This window comes from Thunnus albacares, chromosome 23 (assembly GCF_914725855.1).
Source record: "Thunnus albacares chromosome 23, fThuAlb1.1, whole genome shotgun sequence".
Taxonomy (NCBI): Eukaryota; Metazoa; Chordata; class Actinopteri; order Scombriformes; family Scombridae; genus Thunnus; species Thunnus albacares.
Window position 1 is genome coordinate 9,416,604 of NC_058128.1, and position 27,134 is coordinate 9,443,737.

Below are 27,134 nucleotides of genomic sequence, written 5' to 3' on the forward strand. Positions count from 1 at the left end.
TCTGATTGTCATCTTTCATCTTAGTCTAATCTGAGGTGCTTTGGCTGTGATGAAGTCAAATATGTTTATGACGTCAAGATGTGTCTTGAAATCCCTCAAATCTTAAACTTTAAGACCGGTTGTGATAGGCACAAATGGAGGAATCTCTACTGACTAGAGGGTTTTGGTCTCAAATCTCAAAACGTTATGTGGGACTGTGACAAAGGTTGTGTTGTCTGCACTAGACATAAGTTTGTTATTCATGTAATACTCAGTCTTTACAGATACTGTAATAATAACTCATCATATTTATACATTTGTAAGCATTACAGTTGCTATATAAATCTGATAATATCAGATATAATTCAATTAAAAAGTTGGATACTTAGCTGCACTGGTACAAACAATTATAGGCATCAGCCTTGAAACAGACTAACGTCTGGGCTTTGCTACAAAATAACCAGCTGGTACAATGTCTTGTCTGACCACATCAGAAGGCTAAAGCGTTGATGCATTTTCCGAACAGCCACACAAAGGCAGTTTGAATAGCCTGTCGTCATAGAGAGGGATGAGACACGATAGAGACATGTTAATTGTAATGGAGGAAATTTTCTCTCCTGGAAGGCGTTCATGTTGTTGCACTCAGTATTGGAGCTAGAGAGAGAAGTTCAAACCCTACTACTTTCTCACCTTTACACATTCAGCAAATCACAGAGCGAAGTGGGTGTAAACGCTGGATATTTGGTTACGGGAATGTTGCAAAAATTGTGGGACACTGGCACAGCAAAAAGCAGGTGTGATGTATATGAATATCCTGGCACCTAAAGGGTATACAGCCATGCTAGCAGCTCTGTGAGGGTGTTGTAAAGCTGCTATAATACTTTCTATTGTTACAATGTTAAGTTAAGTATTGGACAACTGAATTTTTCTCTGACTTTTTGAAAGGTCAGAGAATCGCCAGTGATAACAATTCACCCCGAGGAGACCGTCAATGTCTGCACCAGATTTCATGGCAATCCAATAGTTGTTGAGACATTTCACTCAAAGTCACAAATGTTAAACCCTTTTGGTAGCGCTAGAGAACAAGTCAGGGGATCACCAAAAATCTTTATGATTCATTCTCTGCAGACTGTGAATGTCTGTACAAAATGTAATGGCAATCCACTCAATATTTGATGAGCGATTTCAGTCTGGACCACAGTTGTAATAAGACAATTCTCTTCAACAGTCATCTTAAATTTAGCTCATTCTGATTCACAGTTTTGAGCACAGCTGTGTCGTATTTATTGTTGCCAAATGTGAACTCCTGATTTACTGGAGTTGCTTTGACAACTACACCAATGTATTAAACATTCTTGGAGGAACTGTACATACAACATATGTGTCCTCCAATGCAGTAAAAAATAAACTCATGAATCCACAGTTATACCCCTGAATTGGATATTAACCTGCTGTCTGTAAGGGGTTTTTGTTTTTATACTGAGATTTTTAACTCCAGTAAGCTCTGTTAGATGATCATGAAGGATTGATGGTAAAACAGCTTCAAGGCTTTTTCAGACTCTGTCAGAGCCTCAAAAAGCTTTTGATTCTGAATCAAGTAACAAGACAGTTCAGATATTGGGGAGTCACAGAGACAGAGAGCAATCAATATCAGAGTTTGCTCAACAAACATGAAAATAAAAACCTATAGTTCGACTTAAAGCCTTTGGAAAGAAAACTCCCATCTGGTGCTGAATGATTTGAATGACCTGAATGTTCAGTTGTAGCCAGTTCATGATAAAATTTGACACTTCTATTGGTGCCAGTTTACGATCTGACTCCATGTTCATTTTCAACAATAACATATGGTGTAACAGATGCTGTGTTCTTCCTCTCCCTGACCATGTAAGTGCAATTTTTATACTGTATATGCAGCCTGCATATGCATGTAAAATGGGTCTGTACAGTACAGTTAAAGGCTGAGGAGGGTCTGTGACTGCAAGAAAACAACAAAATCTATTTAGGAGAATATTCTGTCACACTGTGCCACTGCCCACCAGGATATGTTCAAATCTGTCACATATTGCGATGGCAGTTTGGAGAATTTGGTTGGCGTCTGTGTGTGTGTGTGTGTGTGTGTGTGTGTGTGTGTGTGTGTGTGTGTGTGTATTTCATCTCTTAAAAGACAAACAACTTGACCTGTTGGATATGGGAGTCGTTCTGGTGCTCTCACAGTGAGGAGATGCATGACTCAGCGGCTTTGCGCCAATTTTCTCTGCCTTCTGTCCTTATTACAAGCTGGTTGTGTGTGTGTGTATATGTGTGCGTGTGTGCATGTGCGTGTGCATGTGCTCTGATCTGAGGAGGAGGGCTGTGTTTCTCTGCAGGGATTTGGCCTGAGGCTCCATGTGTCTAGTGAATATGCACACTACACGCCTTTGATTTGCCTCGTCTTGTCCTGTATACACACTTCTGAAAATTTCTCTATCTCTTTCTCTCGGTTGCTCTCGCTCCCTTTTCTCTGCCTAGTGATGATGTGCACTGCAAACCTTTGATACCTCAAATCTCCTCCTCAATTCACTCTTCGCCCCTGTAAAGCTCCCTTTCTTTCTGGCTGAAAATATCTTTGCAGAAATCTTTCTCTTTTTCTTTGTTACCGCTTTACCCAATGACTTGACGAAACTATTGGCCACCTGTCGAGTGAAATCGTCCTCTGTGCAGGTTACATCAGAGGTGCATTAGACATGTATCTCTTTTAGGCCAGTATGGACAGGAGCAGTGATTACCAAAAGCAAAACATGTGTCAATGTTCAAAAGGGCACCTGACTCTTTTTTTTTTTTTTTTTTTCCCATTAAGACTGACTTGGAAAAATTGTGATCCTATCCTTTAACCTGTAACAGAAGTCTCATATGAAGAGGATTAAATGCAGGCTGTGGACTCAAGTTGTACAGTTTAGAAGTATTTGGACATTTACAACCTTTTTGTTATTCTGTGCTTCAGCACATTCAATTTTAAATACAGTATAGCAGCAATGATTAGTCAATTAATCAATTAGTTGTCAATTATTTAATTAATTGCCAACTACTTTGATAATCGATTAATGGAGACATTTTTTGAGGAAAAGAGTGAATATTTTCTGGTTTCTTTAGCCTTCTGTGACAGTAAACTGAATATCTTTTGGTTGTGGACTTTTGGTCGGGACAAAACAAGACATTTGATTACATCATCCTGGACTTTAGGAAACATCAACATGTTTCATCATCATCATTTTTCACCAAACAACTTATTGATTTATTGAGAAATAATCAACAGATTAATTGATAATGAAAATAATCATTAGTTGCAGCCCTAAAATAAAGTAATGGATACTACATTAAAGTAAGTCTCGGCTTTAATTTTAGTGGATTTTCATCATATTCATCAAATATGATTTTGTTTGACTTCATATTTATCTATCCAATTACTTTTGAACATCTGGGCACTATGTGTTAAAAAGGTCTCTATCTCCTGAACAGTTCTTTCTGTATTGATGTAAACCTACTCAAATTACAGCTGAGACTTGGCACTTTAATGTAGTATTGATTACTTTATTTCAAATTGAATGTGTTGGAGCACAGAGCCTGAAGGATAAAAAATGTGTAACTGTCCAAATACATCCGGTCTGGACTATATATGGGTTTCCTGTGTGTGTCTCTGACTCGCTTGGCTGGATTGGGATAAACACTGCACGTCTTTCCTCTCTCTCCTCTCTCTGTCTCACCGTAGTTTTATCTGCAAGGAAGCAGTGTCTGAGCTATATTGACAGTACAGAGTGAAAGCTGTAGGCGGCTCACAGATGGCCACCTTGTAAATTTTCACCAATGGAAAGTACTTCCCGTGTGTGTGTATGTATGTGTGTCTTAGAGTAGGAGAGAGCGAGAGAACGATAGTACAGGTCAGTAATTGGAGTCAAGCCATATAGGTCTGTCGGAGTGTGAATGAATAATTTATAGAAGCAGCACAGGTTCTCTCTCTCCTCTCTCTCTCTGTCTTTCTATGTCTCCCTTCCCTCCTCTGACTGTTCCCATAATAATGAGGGGAAATCCATATGGAAGAACCTGCTGCTGGGCGGGCAGGTAGCCAACAGAGGGCAAAAGTTTAGTGAAACACACATATACACATGAACACCGTAGATTGCCTTTTCTTAGCAGACAGAGCATTTACATTCGTAGCAGCATCAAGGAGGACTGCTGCATTTCTGCAAGAAACAGAAAGTCATCTGCCTTTCAATGCCCGGAAACCTTCAGAGTGAGAATCGCCTTCCTCGTTTCCTCATGACATCACTGCATAATCACCATGGGAAACTGTAGGGGAAGTGGTATAGAGAGAGCCATAGGGGGGTGAGGTTAGGAGGGCAAGCGGGGTGTGTGTGAGTGCGGAAAAGGGGGTGGATCATTTCCTGCACTCCCACCTCCTTTCACTCGCATGTGGGTAAGAAAATCAACTCTCCAGGTTTGACTTCCACAGTGTTTTATAGTCAGTGAAGCTGCAAATTCAACCACTCATCTGTTTTCTTTTGGGGATGTAAACCTGCAATATTCTCCTAAGAGAACTGGACCTTTTGACCTTTTGGCATATTGCCTCATTTCTCCATCACTCCCTGCACTGCAGGCGATGACACTTTTGTTGCAGAGGATACAGAAAAGCTACAGTAAGTTTAGCATTCCCTGCAGAGGACGAACACGTTGATCTGGTGCATTGTCGCGTTGAGTTGAATTTCCCGGCCACGTATCAGCAGACCTGGCTGCCTTCCAGATAATTTGTCTTCATTAAGGCTGGGAGTTTGGTTCAGTCCAGGTTTTAATCTGTGTCGTCAGGAAGCCAACCGTGAAGGATACGACGTATTCAGCATATGTATGTTGCTGCAACTGTGAGAGTGTGTTTATTATCGTGGCACACATGGTCAAGTTCATGTATTCAGGGTGTCTAATGGGTAGTTTTTGCTTCCAGCAAGGTGTACAAAGCAGTATTTTCAGTTTGTAATTGAGACATATAGAAATATACTGTCCCATAAAGCTATATAGCTGTGGCTGCATGAGAAGCAAAAGCAATTATACTGGTATCAATGAGGAAAGTATAACATTTAGTATTATATACTGTGTATCTCCTCTCATGACCTTTGACCTTGAAAGCACAGAAAATATGTTTGTGTGTTCGCCATTATTTAGTGTTGTCTGCATGTCTTGTGAGACATATTTTACTCTATATAGTGGTCTCATATTATGCAGAGTGCAACCAATGATCGCTAACTGAGGGCTAACTACCATCATGCATTGCACAATTAGGGAGAAAACAGCGAATTTAGACTGTTTTTATTTTTATACGTAATATTGTGTTGCCCTCTTGATAAAATTCCCTGTATAGTGTGTAGTGAATAGTTGCTAATTTTGGACATAGCCTTAATGTAAAAGGAGATAGTGAACAGTTATCAACACTGAAACTTTGAAAAACATAAATGGAAATGTGTCGGGTTATCTCAGCTGCTGATTCTACACTCTGCCTGAAACTTATTACACCTAATATTCACTAGAATTACAGTTTTATATGTTTGTGCTTTGTTTACATGATGCTGTAATTAATCCATAATGTAATTCTACTTCTGGTCCTTCTGTCTACTCTGTGTATATTATATCTATTGTATGTCTGCCCTTTTTGGAACATTGATGCTTTTACTCTGTTGCTCTTCTTGAAGTTTTCTTCTTCTTTTTTATGTTAAAGGTTTTTTTTTGTTTCTCCTAATAGAAGATCTAAAGGATAAAGTGTTGTACAGATTGTAAAGCCCTGTGGGGCAAAGTTGTGATTTTGTGCAATAATAATATCACACTGAATTGCAGTCACCTTTTTCTTGATAATGTTCGTATAATGTACTTCTTGCTGACACACCAGATTAAAATATTTGGATGTTCATACACTACTTTGTGGCTTCGCTTCTGGGCTTTATAAACCACATTTACTTGACCTGAGGTGCACACACAGTCCCACTACCCATTTCTTAAAGAAACAGGAAGACAAAAAGGATGAAACATAACACAAACTAAAGTAAGATTTTGGGAGAAAAGAAACAATAACATACAAAACGGATATTTTGAAAAAATGATAATTAATGTCTTATTAACAGCTTAAAGCCATTATGTATAGTATTTGAAAATGTCTGACTTTAGCATCAGAATAATTTGCTATATCACTTTTACACACGGTGGCTTTAAATCCAGCTGTTTTTGTTCTTATTCCACCTCTGCAGGGTGATTAAACAGCAGTTTTTTGGTATTGTGGCTCCCAGCTGTTAAAAGTGGGCTTGGCTTGTCAGAGTAATTGTCTCTCTCATCACTGCTGATCCAAGATGAGGCACTTACCAGCCCCCTCCCCTCGCTAGTTTCCTTGTGTTGCATCATATCAGTAATATCCCCATTTGTAGCACCAGTGGCTGATACAGGCCAGCGTATTGTGAGGGAAACTGGGATGTTTCCAGACCGGCTCCCGCTGCTTGTGTAATGGTTTGAAATTGGCCAAGGCTCGCGCTGTTTGTAGGCGGGGGAATGTAATTTTTTTTTTTTTTTTTAAATCTCATTGAATCGCTTTCGTTTAACTGCCAGAATGAAAGAGAGATTATATCAAATCAAAATATTGTCGTCATTCTGCTTTTTAATCTCTATGCTTTTTATGGGTAATGCCTTTTCGTGCTCCCAGTCCACGTCTCTCTCTCTGATGTCTATTTTTGTCTCTGTTTCCAATTGTTAAAGTGATGGAATATTAACACACACACACACACACACACAAACTCTCTGTCCCTCTCTCTTTCAGACTGAAAATGGCAGTGCCCTCCATGAGGCCGCTCTCTTTGGGAAGATGAATGTAGTTCGACTTCTGCTTGACTCAGGTGGGTCTATAAATGTACTCTGGCAAAACAAAAACTCTGTTTTCTTGTGTGTGTGTGTGTGTGTGTGTGTGTGTGTGTGTGTGTGTGTTTCCCTTGTTTCCCCTTTGTATTCTAACCTCCAGCTAGATGCACCACATGTTTTTTTTTCTCCAGATTTTGGGTTGAATGTGCCCTCAGATGAACTCCCAGCTGTCTGCTGCATTCTTTCACTCTGTTATAAAATCCTGGACTTTCAGCTTTATTATGGTTTTGACCATTTCCTCCCTTCAGTCCTATTAGTAAGGAGAAAGTTCAACAGGATATAGTAGCTCATGTTTAATTTTGATGATGTCACTCGACTCAACTGGATCAAGGGTCACGGTGACAAGTAGTAACCAAAATTAACTCATCTTCCTCTTATTTGATGTTGTCACTCACATGGGGAAGTTGTGCGTGTGTCTGGTTTTCTCACTTCATGAAACAAAACCATCAACATACAGGTATTTAAAGCAAAAGCTAAAAGTAAAAAGGGAAAAATGTACATCTTGGACATTTTAACTCCTTATATTCAAAACAGATAGAGTCTGGATACTTTTTTCCTTTCATACGGCCGCCATCCCCACCCTCTTTCCTTTTGCACTTCCTGTTCCCTGGAGGACTTCCTATGGGTGGCCATGTTCTTTTGGCCTCGATTTTATTAACATCCTGGATCAACACAGGGCTGCACTGGTCTGTTCCACTGAACTTTAACCCCGAAGAATTCAAACATTGCGTGTCTGTGTGCAGCGTGGCGCTGGTGGGATGCAGGATGGGCAGCAATCCGTTTGTTGTCAGTCATGGGAAACGGTTGAGGATGTTGAAATATAAAGTCGGTGCACCAAAAATATCCGGTCATGTTTTGGATTTACTGGTGAGAACTGACGAATTTGTTTACTAAGCATCAAACTTTATTCTTGAACTTTGAAATAAGTGATTTGACACAGCCACAAGTCAAGGTCCACTTACTAGTTTTTTCCAAAACTTCCAACAGCATCATCTGATTACGCACACACGGATACTGAATACACATTTGCAGATTCCTGTAAATGTCAGTACGCACTTAGAGGTTATTTTACATATTTACAAATCTGATTACGCACACACGGGATGAGACACAGTTTTACAAGTCTCTACAAACATTTGCAAATAATATTGCTACAGTAATGACTCCATATCATACAGTCTTCAGTCAGTTTGCTCAGTTTTCATGGATGTGGATCTGTCAACGGGCTGTCATAAGTTCATACTGTGGGACTTCTGGTCCTTGTTGGCTTAAAAGTTAAGAATAAATGTCCATTCTTCATTCATTTAATTTATTATGAAAGACAAGAAGAGTAAAATTCAATTAATGTTATAAAAATCACAAAAAAAGAGGACAAAATGCTTAAAAAGCAAGAAGCAAAACTGGCACGTTACAGTTTAAATACAGTATACTTTAAATCTTAATCGATTTTTTTGTTTATTCATGTGTTATGGTGCACTGCAGAGTCAGCAGGGATAACATTTATTTTTCATGTGCCATGTGATCTACTGTATAAGGACAGAAAAGGGAGAAAACAGGGAGGTGATGGTGGACTTTGAGTCTAAAAAAAAAAATCCCTCCAGTATTTTTAAATTCTCTTTAAAATTCACTTAAGTAGACTTAAGTGAATTTCCCTACAAACCACTGGGTTTGTGTGGGTGATCCGGGGGTTTTGAGTGTATTTGTGTGTGACTCTCTGTTTAGTATGTTTGTCTTGTCTGTGCTAGAACTTGAGTTTGTGTGTGTCTCGTATATTCATGTGCATCCATCTATGTGTCACCGTCTGAGACTGCAGTTTAGCCTCGTCAAGTGTTGAGAGTGAGCGTGTGAACCTTTTTGTCCAGGGGAAACCCTGGTTTTAAACTTGATGAAAAAAGCATGTTGGCTGTTAATAAAGCTTCATGAATTCGTAAAATCCCACATTTATCCTCTGGTGACTGCGGCTCATTCATCTTTTGCTGACTGGAGTTTTGTGTCTGCTTGGGAGTGTCAGCAGATGTGGATTTCAGTCTGTGCGTGTACTGCATGTGAGTGTGTGGTTCAATGTGTCTGGGGTGAAGATGAATGTATCTTTTTTTTTTTTTTTTTAACAAGTCTGAGTAGGTTAAACTTGTTAGACAAACTCATGGGTGTTGTGGTTTGACCTTTGCCCTGCTGTTCATGTACATCAATGCTTATATTGTATTATACGTGAGTGTGTGTGTGTGTGTGTGTGTGTTTCAGGGATCGACACCAATCTGAGAGACAGTCAAGGGAGAACAGCTCTGGAGATCCTGAGAGAACATCCTGCACCGAAATCCCAGCAGATCACTGCTCTTATCCAAGGTAAGACATACACACACTTACACATGCACACACACACACACTTGTGAGATGAATTTCACTTCAGAAATTGGGTTTGCGAAAAATGTAATATTCATATACAGTAAATGTAGTGCAACATAACAAAGATCAAGGACATAGTATTCACAATTTGCAGGTGTTTTTCATGCAGAGATTAAAAGCTTACAAGTACAAGAGCATAAACGGTGTCGGGTGTTGACTGTAAAAACGTGCCGTTGTTAACACGTGGATGTAGAGACATGACATCGTGGCCGTTGTTTGCAAGTGGATGTGATTCTATTGAGAAATCTTGTTTTCCAGGAAGTTTATCTTCCACTGGGGGAACAATGGCAGCTGCTGCTGTACAGTATGAGTCCAGTTGATACAGTGCTGTGTAGTTAACATCCTTGATATTCTCACAATACAGTGTTCTTCCAAATCTCCTGCCATTGTCTCACTGGCATTTTGAATAAGATGGTTATCGATGGATTTCTGGAATGTGCAGCAAAATGTATGGCTGTTGATTGACTGTTTTGATAAAGTATTTAGTTTTGTATGGGTAGACTATTGTAATAAATGATGAGACAGTTTTTATGTGTTGATAGAATGCTGTTTTTCCTGTCGTAGTTTCCCAAACACACCAATCACGTACGTGCATATATATATGTTTCGTTAGGTGTCAGAACCCCAATTACTACCTGCAACGGTTATAATAGATATCCAGGATGTAGTGCATCAGATAAGTGTGCATAAGTGTAATAAGATATTTAAATGTCACACACATTGTACAGCAACAGCAGGACTTCATAGCGTAGCGTAAACTCTTTATATATCTCAGTCAGAAGTATCAGGACCACCATTTCTCAAAGTTTCAGTTACCTCAGAGCTTAAAGCAGAAATCTGCTTAGCATCACTATGTGCAGTATACTCAAACGTAAACAGTCTGTGTTGAAATGTGGAGCTCGCAGTCTCTACTATGTGCAGGTTGGAAATGCAGTTATCACCTTTTAATCCACAAAGAAACGAGATTTCAAACATTTTTCAGTTGAGATTTTAGGATGAGAGGAAGGATGGTTCAAAAGAGTTTAAATGTCCAAAAATTGCTTTGTGCTAAAAAGATTGCCAACGGAGGTGGTTCAAAAACTGACCGAATTATAAAAATACTCAGAAGAAACCACAGTATCTTAGGAGACAGGAGGAGGTGAACGTGCTTTTAAATATATTACATAATGTGACAAGGTGGAGGAGGAGGAGGTCACTTTGGTACACGAAGGTAGCGAGGGTGCATAAAGTCATACATTTTTCATTTTGTTATGACTTTAAAGTCCATCACATTAATCAAAGAGTGAAAAATGCACAACAGCATTTTTCTACCGAGGATCCACCTGGTCAGTCTATTTCAGGAAAAGAACAAGGTTTTCACTTTCTGGTCCCAGTCTTCCTTCATCTTCTGCCTGACGTTAAAATGCTTGTTTTGCTCTCATGTTTACTTCAGTGTGTTTTTGTGTGTGACCGATGATTGGTAGTTTGCTCTTCAGTCTCCGGAGACCCAAAGATTGTCCGGATTGCACCTCCTAAAGACAGTGTTGTCCTGAGGTGATTATGAGGCTCAGTACGAACACTGTAATCTGTGGCTTGGAGGCCTTCACTCTATCGGTCCTTGTGTAATCTCTGGGTTTATGTTAGGCACGTAGTTACAGATGATTTAAGGGGAGCGAGATAAAACCTGACAGAGATGGAGGGGGATAGAGGGATGAGGAGAATATGTCAGAGCCAAAATTAACAAGGAATTGGTCTTAACTACTGTATAAGGCAAAGATAGAAAGGGGAACACAATAAATCACAGAATGCAAACAAATTGACCGCAGCTAGAAAATAACAGACAAAATGTCGACATTAAACCAGGGAAAACACAGCGATGGAACAGCCCAGAGTAATTTAGTTGTAATTGGTGATTCCAGTTTCCTATTTCATGTTTATTGCTGAAAGAATAGAGGATTTATTATTGTAAAAAAAAAAAAGAGGGAAAAACCATCTTGACCTGCCCTGTTTTGATGCAGATGTTGGATGTATTTTGAACTTTTGAGTTCTCCTACTGAAATCCTGAGTAGTACAAATCAAAATTCCTCCTTGTGAGCTGAAATGTTCTTAAATATGCAGCGAATGAGAAGAGTAGATGTCCGGAATTGGAAAAAAGAGAAGCGCTGGTCGTCATGAATAGGACATTTGTTGCTTTTTAAATGTCAAAAATCTGCACGATAGTAGATATCAGTCAGGAATAGTCATCCTCGAAATCTCATGTCAGTGAACCAGAGCTTGAAACACAGATTTGGACTTTACCATAAAAAGGAGTGTGTGTGTGTGTGTGTGTGTGTGTGTGTGTGTGTGTGTGTGTGTGTGTGTGTGTGTGTGTGTGTGTGTGTGTGTGTGTGTGTGTGTGTGTGTGTGTGTGTGTGAGAGAGAGAGAGAGAGAGAGAGAGAGAAAGGACACAGCTGTGACTTGGTGAAAAGATCAGCTGCATGCCATTTCCTGTTGGAGAGGAGATGGAAAAGGACACACACACAGACGCACACACATACACACAAAGCGCAAAAGACCTGTTCACTCAGTCGTACCAGCTGAGAGGTTTCTTGCTGCCACAGGCGTTTCGTTATGAATAGATTCTCATTTGATTTAAAGCGCTCGATTCATCCTACTGATCAGATTCATTAGCGGTTCACTTTTTACTGCCTGGCAGCAACTGGTTATGTACTACAGTGCTGTAAAACTGTCAGGCATTCTTAATCCTTCCTTTCTGACTCTGATACACATTCCCATACTCACTATAATTGTATGCAAATGTGGTTGTGTATCATAATTATGGAGTTGAATAGCCAGGATTCATAGCACACACTTTCCTAAGAAAAGACTGTGACATTAACAGGGCTCCTAATTAGGACTCTGCAGGGAATCTGTCACACGATTTCAATGTGTGTATGTGTGTTTGTGTGTTTTCAGCTCCTAATGCTTCATTCAAGCAAGTTTATTATCCAGTGCTTCTGCCTCCACACCTGATCCTGCTTTTTTTTTTTCTTCTAGAATAATTCTTCTCTTTTGTTTTTTTTTTTTATGAACAGCAGAGTGCTCTATTAGCAGAAGCTGTGGAGTGAATTTGCGGTGTGGAGAAAAGTGGGAATTGAATGCAGCACAAGCTGTTTACCATTCTGATGGTCATGCTATTATATTGATTGAGTGAAATGCCTCTGAAATGCTTTTTCTCTTGCCCTCCTCCTCCTCCTCCTCCTCCTCACCACCACCATCACATTCTCTGTCAAACTCTTCTTCTCCTCTCTGTCTCCTCATTCCCCCCGTTTCCCCCAACGTATTTTCACTTTTCCCCCCTCACCCTCATCTCATCTGTCTTCTCGTCTCACCCTCCATCTTCTTCCTCCTCCCTTCCCCTGTCTCTGTAGAGTATGTGACGGATGAGATGGAGAGACGGAGTATCGTGGAGGAGCCTGTTCGCAAGTGTCCCGTCCCTGCACCTCGAACCTCTGTCCCCTCGCCCTCCGCCTCCCCCTCCCTCAGACACAAGAGTGAGTACTCGCACGCACGCACACACACAGACAACAAAATGGCTTTACACTGAAATCGATCCTGAAACAAACATATTTTATTGTTTTCTCACAGAAAAAAGGATTTCCCTTTTAAGAAAGGGACATAAACCAGCAGCAGAGATGTGAAATAGCAGAAATACATTTTGCATAAGGTTCAGAATACGTTTTAAGATATATCCTAACATTTCCCAAAGAATCAACATAATCAATGTATTCACACAAGTGCAGAAAATATCCCTCCTGTTGGATGAAATCCAAGGGACTAGCAGCCCAGAGAAGGAATTTATCTTTTATCCACAATTCATGTCACATTGATTTCTGTGCAGTTTTGTAGATATTTTAGAAGAAATATAATTGGAAGTATCACTGGCTTTTTTTCCCCTGCAATATGAACAAACAATACAATATAAATCCAGCCACGGAGAGCAGCTCCTTTAGTGGAGAAAAACTGTTATTACCTCTCTGAACAACCAGAGAGTTACCCTGTCCAGCGCTGCCCCCTGCGTTACAAACATGACATCGCAAGAGGCTGAATTCCTGCTGATCTGCTCTCCTATCTCAGTGACTGTCAGCAGATACTATAATTACCTTGATTACCTCAGAGACTCTTGGACGGAGGCGTGAGAAAGTGATTAGCGCAGTTAGCTCCTCGACGCTGTCTTGCCTGAACAACTCTGAACACATCAGCAATGTGAAGGGGAGACAGAGGGAGGTGTTTTGAAACCATTAGTTCTGTCTCTTCTTTTTTTTGCCAGAGGGTTGATTCTAGCAATAAATCAGACAAAGTGGATAAAGGAATCTAATATCCTGTTCCAATTTTTGTACTGTACGGTGTGTTTTGGCGGTGGGTGTCCGCCCTCCCTCCATATGTTTTCATTTAATATTAAAACAATATAATATGTAAATGTGTAATGCAGACTTTAGAATAAAATGATGCACTTTTTCAGTTATATAAGCTTATTTTTTGCCTTTACCAGTAATATGTGCTCTATCACTGATGCTGTAAAAGACTTCAGATGTATTTTTTCACTCTCCCCCCCCCCCTCTTTTCCTCCGCTCCCTAGATGATGCTGTGACGAGTGAGCTGTCAAAACTGCTCCACGAGATCAAAAAGTGCCGTGACAGGGACTACTCCTTCGAGGAGCTCTGCCACACCATCTCTTCCCACTCCATGGACAGCTTCGGCAGCGGCAGCGGGCGGCTCTCTGACGAGGAGCGCCCCGATCGACCCAACGGCACCCTGACTCGAGCCAGCAAGGTACGGCGCTCAGTTATGACAGAGGTGTTTGGTCTGTCGGAGAAATGTCTTCAAGCGCTTCTCGTAAAGTTCAGAAGTCACTATGTGTTACATATAGAAGCGTCTTTTTTTTTGTTTGTTTGAAATAATAAAAATGAATTCAGGAGCAGTGATGTTCATTTAAAGCATGATGTCAGAGGTAGTTTATGTTCATTAAATATTCCAACAGAGACACAAGTTAGACAATGTGCTGAAATGATTAATTAAAGGTTAGGTTCACAATTTTTCAAGTTTTTATTAAAACAATAGTCAGATGCCCATATGAACATTGAAACAGACTAATGGGCTGACTAATTTGGATAGCAGAAGCTTCCTATTAGCTTAAAATAAACATAGCTTTAGCTTTAAATAAACCTTTGCACTGAATGAGTGCTGTGGATTTTTGCCTCCATCACTTACATTGTAAGAGCATTATGAATGCATAATGGTCAGTATGAAGAGGAGGAATGATTACAGCAAGAAAAACATGTGTCAATGTTCATTTGGGCCCCTGACTGTTGTTTTAAGACAGATTTGAAAGTTGTGAACCCGTCCTTTTAAGTAAATGATTAGATGACAGAAAAATAGTCAGCACCAATTCTGATACTAAATTAATCATTAAAGTCATTTATCAAGCAAAATTACCAAAACATCCTTTGGTTCCAGCTTCTCAAACATGAAGATTTTCTGCTTTTCTCTGTGTTATATCATTTTTAACTTAATATTTTTGGGTTTTGGGCAGTTGGTTGGTTTTTTCAGACATTTTATAGACCAAATTATTAATTAATTAAAAATATAATTGAGAGATTGATAATTAAAATAACAGTTTTTTGCATTCCTTGTTGCAAAACTTTGTCATTCATGTGTTCAAGTAACAATTACAAATATTTTGTACTGGTTTTGAATTGCTTCTTGACATTGATTATCAAGATACCATAAACCATTTTGTAGGAGGAACTGTTTACATACATACATACATACATACATATATATACTATAATACACCTGTACAAAAACACCTTCATCTGTTGGTATGTTATCACTGTCATGCATATGGCAACTTGGCAAACAGAAAAAAACACTCAAGCAACCTGTTTAGGCAGCCTTTTCTTAGCATCCTCTATTTTTGAAAGACATTTTATTACACTACAAAGGGTCCAGATGTGCTATCGTACTATATGTGTGTAAAGGGGGGAGACACTCCTTGGTTGCTTGTACCTTTTATTTCTCTACAACAGGGGGCAGTATCAGACAGACAGATGCCACCGAGCCGCTTCATCTTATTGAGTATTCACATGTTGTTGCTGAAACACAACAGCTTCTGTTTGTTGTTTGCCTGAATTTGTTTAGAATTGTAATTGTTTGCGCTCAAACATCCGTTCACAGCCGGCCCAGACTTTTTTTTTTTTTTTTTTTGCTTTGACCTTGCCTCTTCCAATATGGAGCCTTTTTTTTTTTATATACTGAAATACTCACTTCCTCTCTCCACATTCACTCAGTCACACACAGAGAAGAAAACTGATTAGACCTTATTGGTTTGAAGTGCAGGCAGGTGAGGGGTGTTGGGGGGGATGAGAGGAGGGGGGTTGGTACAGTAGACTCGTATCAGATGACCAGAGAATCACAGCTGCAGTTTATTTCTAACAGCCAGCACAGCATGATGTAGAGGCTCTGAGCTTTTTCAATTCCACCGTCCACGAAGTCAGACGCTCTACAGGACACAGAGGTCATTTATCACACTGACCCCCAACCCCACCCCCTGCCTGAGCCTTTAGACCACACATACACACACACACACACACACACACAGATACATACAGAAGCATCCAGAGAAATGCGATTGTTTGTCTCTGCTCCTCGCTTCCGCATCACAGAACGTCTGTTTTTATTTTTCTTTCTCTTTCTCTCCCTTTCACTCACCTGCAGCAGCACACACACACACACACACACACACACACCTCAATGGAAGGAATATTGTGACACTGATCAATAACTAATCATTTTCTCCATTACTGTAATAAGCTCAATATGAAAGCAATCCAGAGCATGTTTACAGACAGTGCAGCAGGCGTTAAAACCTGCGGAGTCGTACACACACACACACACGTGCACGTATGCGCTTAGAACACACACACACACACACCTCTGCTCACTTAGGCTGTAATTATCTCAATCCATCTTGTGTCCCTCTCTCTCTCTCTCTCTCTCTCTGTAAGTACCAATTTGTATTCTATTACTGACACTCTGCGTGTATGTGTGTTTATGTTCCCTCTGGCTGCTGTCTGTACATGTGGCCGGAGCCATTAATGTGATTCGCTGTGTCTATTACACATGAATAAAACATGCAACAGCGCACGCAGAGGAAGATTGCACATTGCGTCGGTACCCGTTGTGTGTAAAACGAGCAATAACGGAAGCGCGTGTATGTGTGTGCGTGCGTGCCCTGTATGCAAAGGAGTACATACAGGATGTGTGTTCATTAAGATTAAAGCAATATGTGTTTCTGAGAGTCGATGCCGCTGGTTTACAGACACTTTTTCTTCTAATGTGCAGGATTTTAAAATGAAATCATTTTCTAAATGAGCACCAGGGCTGCAACTAACAGTTATTTCCCTTATTATTTAATCTGTTGTCTATATTTCAGATTAAACATCCAGAATATTTATTTGATTAAGTCATCAGTGTAGTCAGGAAATCGTCACTATATTTCTACACCTGCTTCCTTCTAACTGACATTATCAAATGTATTATTTTGACCATCTATGCTACTGTATAGATGTAAATTCATGATGGCACACACTCAGACATATACTCACACCTTTGCTATTAGTGAATATAATCCTCAGTGTTACATATAACTAACCGTTGTCTTTAATGTCTTCATTGAAAATTAAAGACAAATGTCAGGAAACAGACAGAAATGCCCATCATAATTCCCCAAATTCAAGGTGACATCATCTAATCACTTGTTTTGTCCAGTAAACAGTCCCAAACCCAAAATGTACTCAATTTACAGAGATATAGAAAACATGAAAGTTGAAAATTCCCATACAAGAGAGTCTGGAAGTAGAAAAAGTTTGGTATTTTAGCTTTATAAATGACTTAAATCAAATAATCGATGATCCTTTTTTTTCTGTCAATTGACTAGAAACAGTCCCAGTTTTCCTAAAACTTTTGCAGGGTTGAAATGTCTCCGAAGCACTGTTAATAAAGAGAAACTTTGGTATTTTTCAACCTGGACCCTATTCTCCCATCTTTTTGTGTCCAAGTGACTAATGGAGACAATTTTTTGAAATTGGTCCAGTGTTGAATGAGAGCTCTTCAGCCAGCAGCCGCAAAACGGGCTGCAATGTAATCTTGTGGGGCAATCACACCCCGTCAGTGAAAAAAGTGCTTCTTTTTGCCACTGATAGGCTGAGATTGTTATTATAAGTGTCTGATAACATTATGGAAAGGACCATACACAGAAATAAAATGTTTTTCTTTACTTTTCGCTTGATCCGGTCTGTTTGTTATTGTGTCTCACCGAGTCTCACTGAAGGAGAAGTCTCGTTCTGAAATCTCGCAAGAGTTGAGTTGTTGTAGAAATCAGCTAAATATTCAGCGATGACAGAGTTGGTGAGAAAAGTGCCGGGAGGAGTTTGCTGCGTTGGAGTACAGAAAGCATAGCTTAGTGTTATCTAAAAGAAGTCAGTGGACGTACATTGACAGTGTGCTGTTGCCCCAGAGGATCACATTGCAGCCCGTTTCACGGCTGCCAGCTGCAGCTCAATACTGTTGTCCCCATTAGTCACTTAGACACAAAAAGATGTGAAAATAGGGATGAAAAATATCAAAGTTTCCCTTTAAGAGTGGAGAAAAAAATATACATTGCATACATTTGTGTTAGGGCAAATTATTTTGGGGGGTTTACTTTTGTAAAAACATCCAAAAATCTATTTATGTTAAGTTTTATCTTTAAAATTTAAAAACTTGTCAATTGGATAAAAAAATCAGTATACAAATATCTTGCAGCATAAACACTCTGAAGAGAATATATTCATCATTCACATCACACTTATCAAAGATCAAACATATTTTTTTTACATTTATTTTGCCATTTCATGTGAGTGACTAATCAGCAGCTGTTTTGCATTTTGCACTTTTTTGCACTGTTTACTTTGAACTGCAACAAACAATGTTCTTCCAGCAGGAAACAAAACACATTTTTTTCTGTGTATGGTGACATTATTAAGGTGAAACTCACTTTAAACCAATCTGCCCTTTTAAAAAAGAAACAATCTGGGTATTTTCCAGTAAAACTCAATAAAAAACACGATGATGCTTAAAAATATTGCTCCAGAATCAATTGAGGTCAGGGGTTAATCAGATCTGTGCTTTCTTCCGGGATTTGAGCTGAGCCTATTGTTCTCATGCCTTCAAAAATATACTCACATCCTACTTTGGTTAAGTAGCAGAGATTCCCAAAATAGCAATCTTCCCCTTTAAGAGTTTTCCAGAGACAACTGATGTAATATTGATCAGTTATGCAGTCCTCAGTGATGAATAATGAATGCTGTCCTTTCTATTGAATATTGGCAGCACTGCTTGGGTGATATCAGATTTTTAATGAAAGGATATACTGTATCTGCCTATTGTTCATGCATACAATGCAGTATGTGAGGACTGCAGTCCGTTTTACATCAATCAATATTCCAGCGTTGCAGAGGTCTCTTTGCTATCTTGAGCGATAGGTGACCTTTTGATTTCAGCCTCATTTTCTGCCTCCATCTCCAGCCTTGCTGCTGGGTTTTTTGCTCTTCCCATCTGTCCCTCCCTCCCTCTGTATCTTCTCTTAGATTAATTTCTCACAATTTTTCCTCTTGCTAAAGCTTTCTAGCTCTTCCTCCTATTTTTTTTAACATATCCTCCAAGCTTCCTCCACTATAAATTCTCTCCCTCTTTTTTCCCTCCACTGTGAGACTATTTTCTTAAACCTTGCGTCTAAAGAGGATTCTCTCATCATGATCTCTCGGCTCTCTGCTTCACTCTCCGCCTGTCTCCTCTTATATTGCTACTGAAAGCTACATATCAGACACAGCAGCGATATTGCTGTGTCTCTGTAATCTGTTGTGACCTGCGTCCTCTGATGCATCATATGGTTCACTGAAATATCAGGTGGGCTGTATCTGCCCTCTGACACATCATGCCACAAAGCTCATCCACACACCTGCCTCCTGGAAGCCAAACAGCCCCAGGAAAGGACACTGTGTGCATGTGTGTTAAAGTTGTTCTGTTGTTCCTGAACCTTCCTTACCTTTCTCACCAACTCATTGGCCCAGAGTAAAGCACGGAGCTGGAGTGTCAAATGTTTCAGGAGTTTTACCAAAGTGTCTGTCTGTATCTTCACATGAGGGAGTTTGAGACTGAATACTGCAGTATATTTGTGTCAAGAAATGTTGAGTTATCGACCCGCAGAGTTTTCTTTTTGCTGTAACCAAAGACTCCATATGAAATTAAATCACTAAAAAGATGCATAATGTGTTTATACTAATGTGTGTTCATTGTTTCTTTAATATTACCAACTTAAAGTGCCCATAATCAATATTAAATTACAATAATTAACAATAAATAAAATTACTATGTGTAATATGAAAGATCTCACTCATAATGCCCAGCCCTCAGAGATTTATCACCCAACTCTGCACTTCCCTTCAACTCAGAGCATTTTAGCATCTTTCAGGTCATTGTTTTGGTCTGATAAGCATCATTTCCAGCCACAGCAGGCAGCTGTTTTCAGCAAAACCGCTCTGATAAACCAACTGTACGCTACCTGCCCGAACAGCAGACAGACACAGTTAGCTGTAGACTAGCAGGTGAACGTGGTGGTGCATTTAGCAGCTTAAAGAGCCAGATATTACACTCAGGAGTTGTTGGAGACCAAAAAACGTCTCCTAAAAGGAGAGTAAATATTGGACTTACATGGACAGAAACAAGACTCCAAATAAATGATAATGTTGCTCCATGTCTCTATATGTCATGTTCACATGTAAATAGACAACTGACCCAAAAAAATTCATCCTGTTTTAACTTTGCCGTTGTCTAAAATATTAGCTCTTTGTTTCATTTCCCAGTTCTTTGCTCTTAGATAATGTAAGCACAGATGAATCTTGTCAGGGCACATAGATCCTCTGACCTTTGACCTCCTTAATGATTGTTATTGTATGTTGGTGATCTGGGAATTGAATCCTTCTCTACATTTTTATAGCGGCCGACCCCGCCTCTCGCTCCGGCCCTGGAGGAGGACGAGGCAGAAAAGAGTTGCGGCCCCACTGGATTCTGGGAAGCCCTGACGCCCTGCAACGGCTGCCGCAACCTGGGCTTCTCCAGCCTGTCGCAGGTACACACACACACACACACACAGCTTTACTCACTGAAATTACAAGCAAGTGATATTGTGCCATTGTTCCGAGCGAATACTTTCACTGGTTACCTTGGGAACACAGCGAATGAGCCTGGCAGCTCTTGATACTCTGTTCAGTATCTGTCTCTTTCTTGCTCCCATGTGTGTGCTGTCTATCTGCCATCTCCACATTCTTTCTCTCCTTATCAGAAATTTCTAAAAAAATCTCCTTGTCTTCCTGTGTTTTTTTTAAAGCTTCCACCTTTCTGAATGAGACTTGGTTCATGAACTTTAAATGAATAACATTCAACCGAAATACCTGAAACAATGACATCACATTAAAGATTAAAATGAAATCTGGATATTTTAGCAGCAAGTAGTAAAGTAATACACAAAAGAATATAAGTGTGAATTTAAAGGTTTGCCTCATATTTTATATTTAGAAGGACAAAACCAGCAATGATTTTTCTTTCAGACAATCAAAGTGAAAGATTTAAGTTCAGAGTACATATATAATTGATATTTGGTATCTGATTTATGATCTCATCAATCCACATGAGCACACAGTACGTCTTATAGCTTATTACAATAAGACGATAACAGAAGAAACCAGAGATACAGCCTACAGGTGGATGCTGGAGTTGAAGGTCTGGGCCCTGTTCTTCAATGGTGGCTTAATTAAATTAATTTAGGCTGACATGCTGTTATCAGGTTAAAATAATCCTGTTAATTCTCATCATAATTTGGTTCTTTGAATGCAGTTTGAGGACTGACTGTTCCTTGATGAAGTTATCTTGATAAAATTTAATTGTGATACATCATCCGATCATATTAATGTATCAATATAGCATTTTCTCATCTAAAATCATAATTATTTCAACATTTTTTCATTGTGAATCTAAGAAAGTGAGACATTTGTGTCTGAAAACGATGACTGGGGTTCACCTTAAAATGTCTTGGTTAAGATTCAGCAATAAGCCTGCACTTTTGCAGGTTTGGGCTTAAGGACTTGTTGCTCTGACAGCAGTTCCAGATGGATTTTAAGACGTCTTCAAAGAACCAAAAAATCCAGACTCATGTCAAATCATCAACATTGTAATCCGGATGACTGTAGAGCTAATAGGACTTGATGTTTCAATCCGTGTGGTAAGTTGGCACTCTGGGTTTGGAGTGGTGAAAGGGATGGTTAGGTACATCATCAGGGTCATCAGGTGGACACCTTCCTTCCTTGACGTGTCACTGATAAGCCTACGACATCTCGAGAGGGCTCAACGGTGATACCTGGCATCCCAGGTACACCCCCCTCAGCTCCATACTCTCCTATCTTCTTCTTGCAGCCCATTTGTTGTCTTTCCTTTTAATCTAAAGCCAATTGCTGTTTTTTTCTGCTACATTTGACAAGGACTTGATTGCTTGTTGGAGGGAGCGACCCCTCACCCCCATTTTTCAACAAACTGATCGCTGATAGCTGTAACAACAAATCCACTGCATCCCGCTTCTACAGGGAAAATCTTGGTCTTCCAACCATTCTGGGCAGCTTCAATTGCCAGTTAATAGTTCTTGGTCTTTTTCCTCTCATAAGCTTCTTCAGCACCATCTTCCCATAGTACTGTCAATTCCACATTGTATGCCAGCTTGGCTGCTGTGGACCACAGGACCATTTCTGGCCAGATTGTTGTAGCCACAATGTCTGGGGGAAACACAAGCTTTTTTTTCTCCAAGTCCACGTCCATTTTCCAATCTCGAGCAGCCTGCAGAATGCTTGCGTCCTTTGATGTTATATGGTGCTCTGGAGGTTGGCCTGCTGGTACAAATAGTGTGAAGTGGACATTTCCTGCTGATGATGGTGGGAAAGCATTTGTGGTGGTTTGCCTCTGTTCCAAGATTGATGCCAGCTGTCTGAGAACTTGGTCATGCCGCCAAGTGTAACGCCCTTGAATGAGGCTCATAGTGCATCCTGTTAAAATGCGCCTTAGTGATGCAGGTGTTTGATAAAGGGAGCAAACATGGTCTTCTCCTATCAACATTCTTTCATTGTGAATCTAAGAAAGTCAGACATTTGTATCTGAAAATGATGGTTGGAGTTCACCTTAAAACATCTTGGTTATGATCCAGCAATAAGCACTTTTGCAGGTTTGGGTTTAGGTTTCAGAACATTTGACAACCAAAAGACCATTTAATTACAATGGGAATACTGGATATGTGTGTCATGTATGAGTGCATGCTTGGAGTGACAATAGCTGTTACTGTATCTACTCTACATGTGCATCTACCAATATATAATCCAGGAAAATGTCAATAAAAATGTAGAAATGAAACTGAGAAGGTATGGATTACTGCGCAGCATTATGAGGATGTGCAAAATTGGCACTGACAAAGAAGATGGAAAAAATATACAGTGTTTAATATATTTATGAGCTCGGGGCCTACAGCAGTAAGTTGCACTTGAACAGATTTATGCATAAAATCTACCCATTTTATGAGCCAAAATAAAACACGAGTCTCCTATACTCACTAACATAGACTCCATATATTTATCCTCCTTGTACCCCCCAAAAAATATTGATGTTATGTGGTCAATTATGCACCCGCAAAAGGTGACAAATCAAAAATGTCTGTGCAGCAAGTGTATACATACATTGTATACATCTTTTCTCTTCCCCTTCTCCCTTTTAATCATACTTTTTATGGCTCTATTAGTTCTAATGTTTTTATTTTTAAACATTGTGTAACTTTTTTCTGTTAAAATCGGTTAAATGCCATGCTGTGTCTGAACAATGAAGACATCTTAGACGTAGCTCTACTGTCACAGCAAATGAGGAAAATGCTCAGGTTTGACATCAGCGAAATCCTGTTTTTATTGCCCTAAAGGGAAAATAACTAATAAACTCCACGAAGAGGAAGCTGAACTCTCCAATGTCAGATATTTTGCATCTCATTTTATAGGCATCCTGGGAATGTTATACTTACCCGATTGCTAAATATAACATTGGCTAAATCTAACAGTTATCTAATGTCGTGTTGCATGAGTTGTGGATATTGAAATTTAAGTGACTAGGGATCCTTTTTCACTCGTCACCTCTCCTGCCAGTGTGTGAAGTATCCTGTTGTTTTGACCGATTCTACAACAGTGAACAGTTCCTACTACCTCCTGCTCTCCTGCTCGATCTTTCCTCTTTCCTCCCTCCACCTCTACCCGCCCCCCCACAGCCCCACGTGCTGTGTACATAAATGTGGTTAAGTGTGTGCAGATGAGGGTGTTTAGCGGTGAGATACACGCTGGCTCAAACAGCAGGACACCTGACATTTATAACACAACAGACCCTCTGTCTTGTATACTGGCAGCCTGCCTGACTGCCTGGCACACTGCCTGGAGAGGATCGCACCTGGATCAGCGCGTGTGTGTGTGTATGTTGATGCATGGGAAGAAAAAAAAAAACATTTTACATTTTAGTTTAAATTTTCTATGTTTGAGGACACCGTGAGCATGTGGGTATATACAACATTTTTGATGGCATCAGCTTCGGTGTGTGTGTGTGTGTAAATGTGCATCCAAATTTGGCATGGCATCATTTTGAGTTTGTGTGGGTGGCTTTGTGTGTGTGTGTGTGTGTGTGTGTGGGTTTAATAGAGAACGATACTGTAGAGGATGGGAAGAAGAGAGTGGGAGAGAAATGGGAGTTGTTATAGCATAATTAAGTTAGCACTATGCTAATTTGCCCTGTGTAGTTGTGAATAAACTGAGTTAGCATAAAGAGAGAAGCTGGTGCATTCCCTCTGAGAATGAATGGACCCAGTGAAAAATGTTTAGTGCTGCAGTTGTTTCCATCATTTTCATCTCAACCCTTTGTTCTGATCATCCCACATGAGATCTGTCAACCTAATTCTTCTTTAGCTTGTTTTCCACCATCCCTCTCTATCCCACGTTCATCTCTCCCCATGTGTTAATCTTGGTATCGATTGTCTGAGATTTTCAGTTTGTCCAAGCTGTCACTCAGGACTGTCAGTCAAAGGACTGGACGTCAACAAGTCATTTAAGAAAGATTCCTACACTAAGAGCCTGAGATTCATAACCTAAAAACTGCAAGTTAGATTGATGTCTTTTGGATTTATGTAAAGCTGAAGAAAATGTATGTCACTCACAATATTGGTTTAATTCATTTTTTAGTATATTATTTATATTGTGTAATATGTAACTGCCCTATTTTAAAGGCCCCCAATCATTTTTTCTTTCTTAATATGTGTGATAGAGTCCTACATGAATACACAATTCTCTACCAAAGTTAGTTTTGTTTATTTCAAATGAGTCATTTTCTGTTCTTTTAGTTTTGACTATGCTTGTCAAATCAAATCTGATCTGATCAGACCACACACACAGTCTTTAGGAAGCAGATAAACTTAGTTTTGACTGATTTTTTTTTTTGGCCACTTGGCCAGACTTACTGACGTGCCTCAGTTCGATATACTGTACTTGGTAGCAAACAGTTGGTTATTTACACATCTAGCAAATATGGCGCAACATTAACATGTTTGTCACCTGTTGATAGTCTTCTTTTAGCTCTACTTTGGTCTCCACCATCTCATGAGAAAAATGTCTCTAGCTGCTAAATCCTTCATATGTTCACCTTTGTTTTTCTGCCCTTTGTTGCTGCACAGGTAGCATACAGACGGTGTTTGCAGTCTGTCAGGAAACTATGCTGATAAGAATGGTGAGAGTGAACCAAAATGGTAAAGTTGTGCGTTGGAAAACCAAAACAATGAGCTAAAAGATGTTAAAATGCTCCATGGAGCCTAGTGGAACTGCAGAGTCTTTGGATTCATCACAAAGAGTGGGAAAAAAATACATTATAGCAGCTTTAATGTTAGCTTTAATTTTTGAAACCAACTTCTCATGTGCTTTAAATTAAGTAAGTGTAATGAGGAACTCATTTGCCGGTTTATAAGGTACAAAGCTCACAGTATTATGCAGTACAGTTCAACAGCTCCACAGACTACAGCCTCCAAAATGACCAAAAAAAGAACAATTTCAACATAAACCAAACATTATGACCCATCATGACAGTAGGATTTATTACAGAGGAGTTGTGTTGGCCCGCTGGGTGGGTGTGATAAAATGGCAAGTCTATCCTTCTGTATTTGTTTTGTGTCAGTGAGTGTGCACATGCCTAAGCAGGTGCACACACAATATGATTATTAGTGATTATTTGAGTGTGTGAGTGTGTGTACACAGTACACGTGTCACAGACTGTGCTTTGTATTAGATTAGCCAGAGTGCACTCTGTTCCAAAGTATGTCATTACTGTATGTCACATGTTTACGTTTTGTGTGTGTGCACATGCGGGCAGACGTGCTTGCATAAGGAAGCTTCCCCTTTTGTGAATTTTTGTCACCTACCATGGGTTTCCTCCCACCGTTGCCATGTGAGCGCTGACTGGCACCAAAGTTTGTGTGGAGGAGGTTTCCTCTGCGACGTCGACTTAGAAAAATAAGTTTAGATCTCACTGGTGGAAACCTTGAAAGCAGAATAGAGAGAAATAAATAAGAGAAGGATAATGAACAAATGCAAGAAAAACACTTAGATAGATGGAGGTCGGCAGGGTTGCTAGGCAACACAGAAATTCATGAGATGTCAGACGTGGGATGTCCACCATTGACAAATCTCAGTCACCATCAGCATGGATGCGTCAGAGCACTGTGCACGCACAGGCATGCACACACACACACACACACACTTGCACACGTCAGCACTTCCTGACTGTCTTCAAGCTTCATTCCCTTCCTTTCACCTTTACTTCTTCCTTCCTGTTTTTTTTTTACCTCCATCTCTCTTCCTCCACACTCCACACTCTCTCTTTCTCTAGCTGTGTTTTCATCTCTCGAGTGTGTGGCTTGGTGACCTTTTTTTTCTTTTTTCTTTTATGTGTTTCATGATCTCACTAGAAAAGGAGCAAGCAGATGTTTTGGGAGAAAGCTGGCTGGTAGATTTGACATTTCAGTGACACATTTCCTGTGCACTGTGGTTTTGTGCTTTAGGTAAATGAAATATTTAAATGAAAGAAGGTTAATTATAGCATTTGACTGTTATTTTTCACCCCACTTTCACTTATTGTTTTACACAGAATATTTACAGCAACAAGATGGTTGTCACAATCAGTATGCTGTTATGAGCTCATTATAAAACAGAGTAATGAAAATGTAAAATAAATGAACTAATAGCAACATATTGATAATAATAATTATATAAAATATTACATCAAGAAGGGACAGGGGAAAAGAAAGGAAAATAAAGACATAAGTAAAACAAAAAAGATAATAGCGAGTCAGTGCTGTCTGTCAGTAGCACACTGTGCACACAGTATTATGCAGAGGTCACATTTCATGTTGTGTACGGGAAGGGAAGGAGCAGGCTCTACCAGTAGGCTATATCCTCTAATCTTTGTTAGGTGGAAAGTTAAACCTTTTGACACAATCAGAAAAGGGAGCCTCACTTTCAGGAACGTACTGGATGAGCCCTTTAGATTGAGTGTATTTTTTCCAGGTTAAGGAAGTAAAACATATCTGTAATCCAACGAAAGTGAGAGGGAGGATTTTTGGCCTTCCAGTTAAGCAGTATCAGTCATCTTGCCAGCAGGGTTACAAAGG

The 27,134-nt window shown here is 39.7% G+C and overlaps 1 protein-coding gene across 6 annotated transcripts in view; it reads left to right on the forward strand.

Annotated features, from left to right (window-relative positions):
• anks1b (ankyrin repeat and sterile alpha motif domain containing 1B) overlaps positions 1-27,134 on the forward strand; it is a 236,357-nt gene that overhangs the window by 86,217 nt on the left and 123,006 nt on the right. For 5 of the 6 annotated variants that reach the window (XM_044343243.1, XM_044343242.1, XM_044343244.1 and 2 more), the window contains exons 6-10: positions 6,800-6,875; positions 9,139-9,240; positions 12,691-12,813; positions 13,899-14,092; positions 20,358-20,489. In XM_044343243.1, coding sequence (XP_044199178.1) covers positions 6,800-6,875; positions 9,139-9,240; positions 12,691-12,813; positions 13,899-14,092; positions 20,358-20,489 — 627 coding nt within the window. Of the gene's footprint in view, positions 1-4,514; positions 4,650-6,799; positions 6,876-9,138; positions 9,241-12,690; positions 12,814-13,898; positions 14,093-20,357; positions 20,490-27,134 lie in introns of those variants that run through there. The other variant, XM_044343247.1, reaches the window with a different exon arrangement.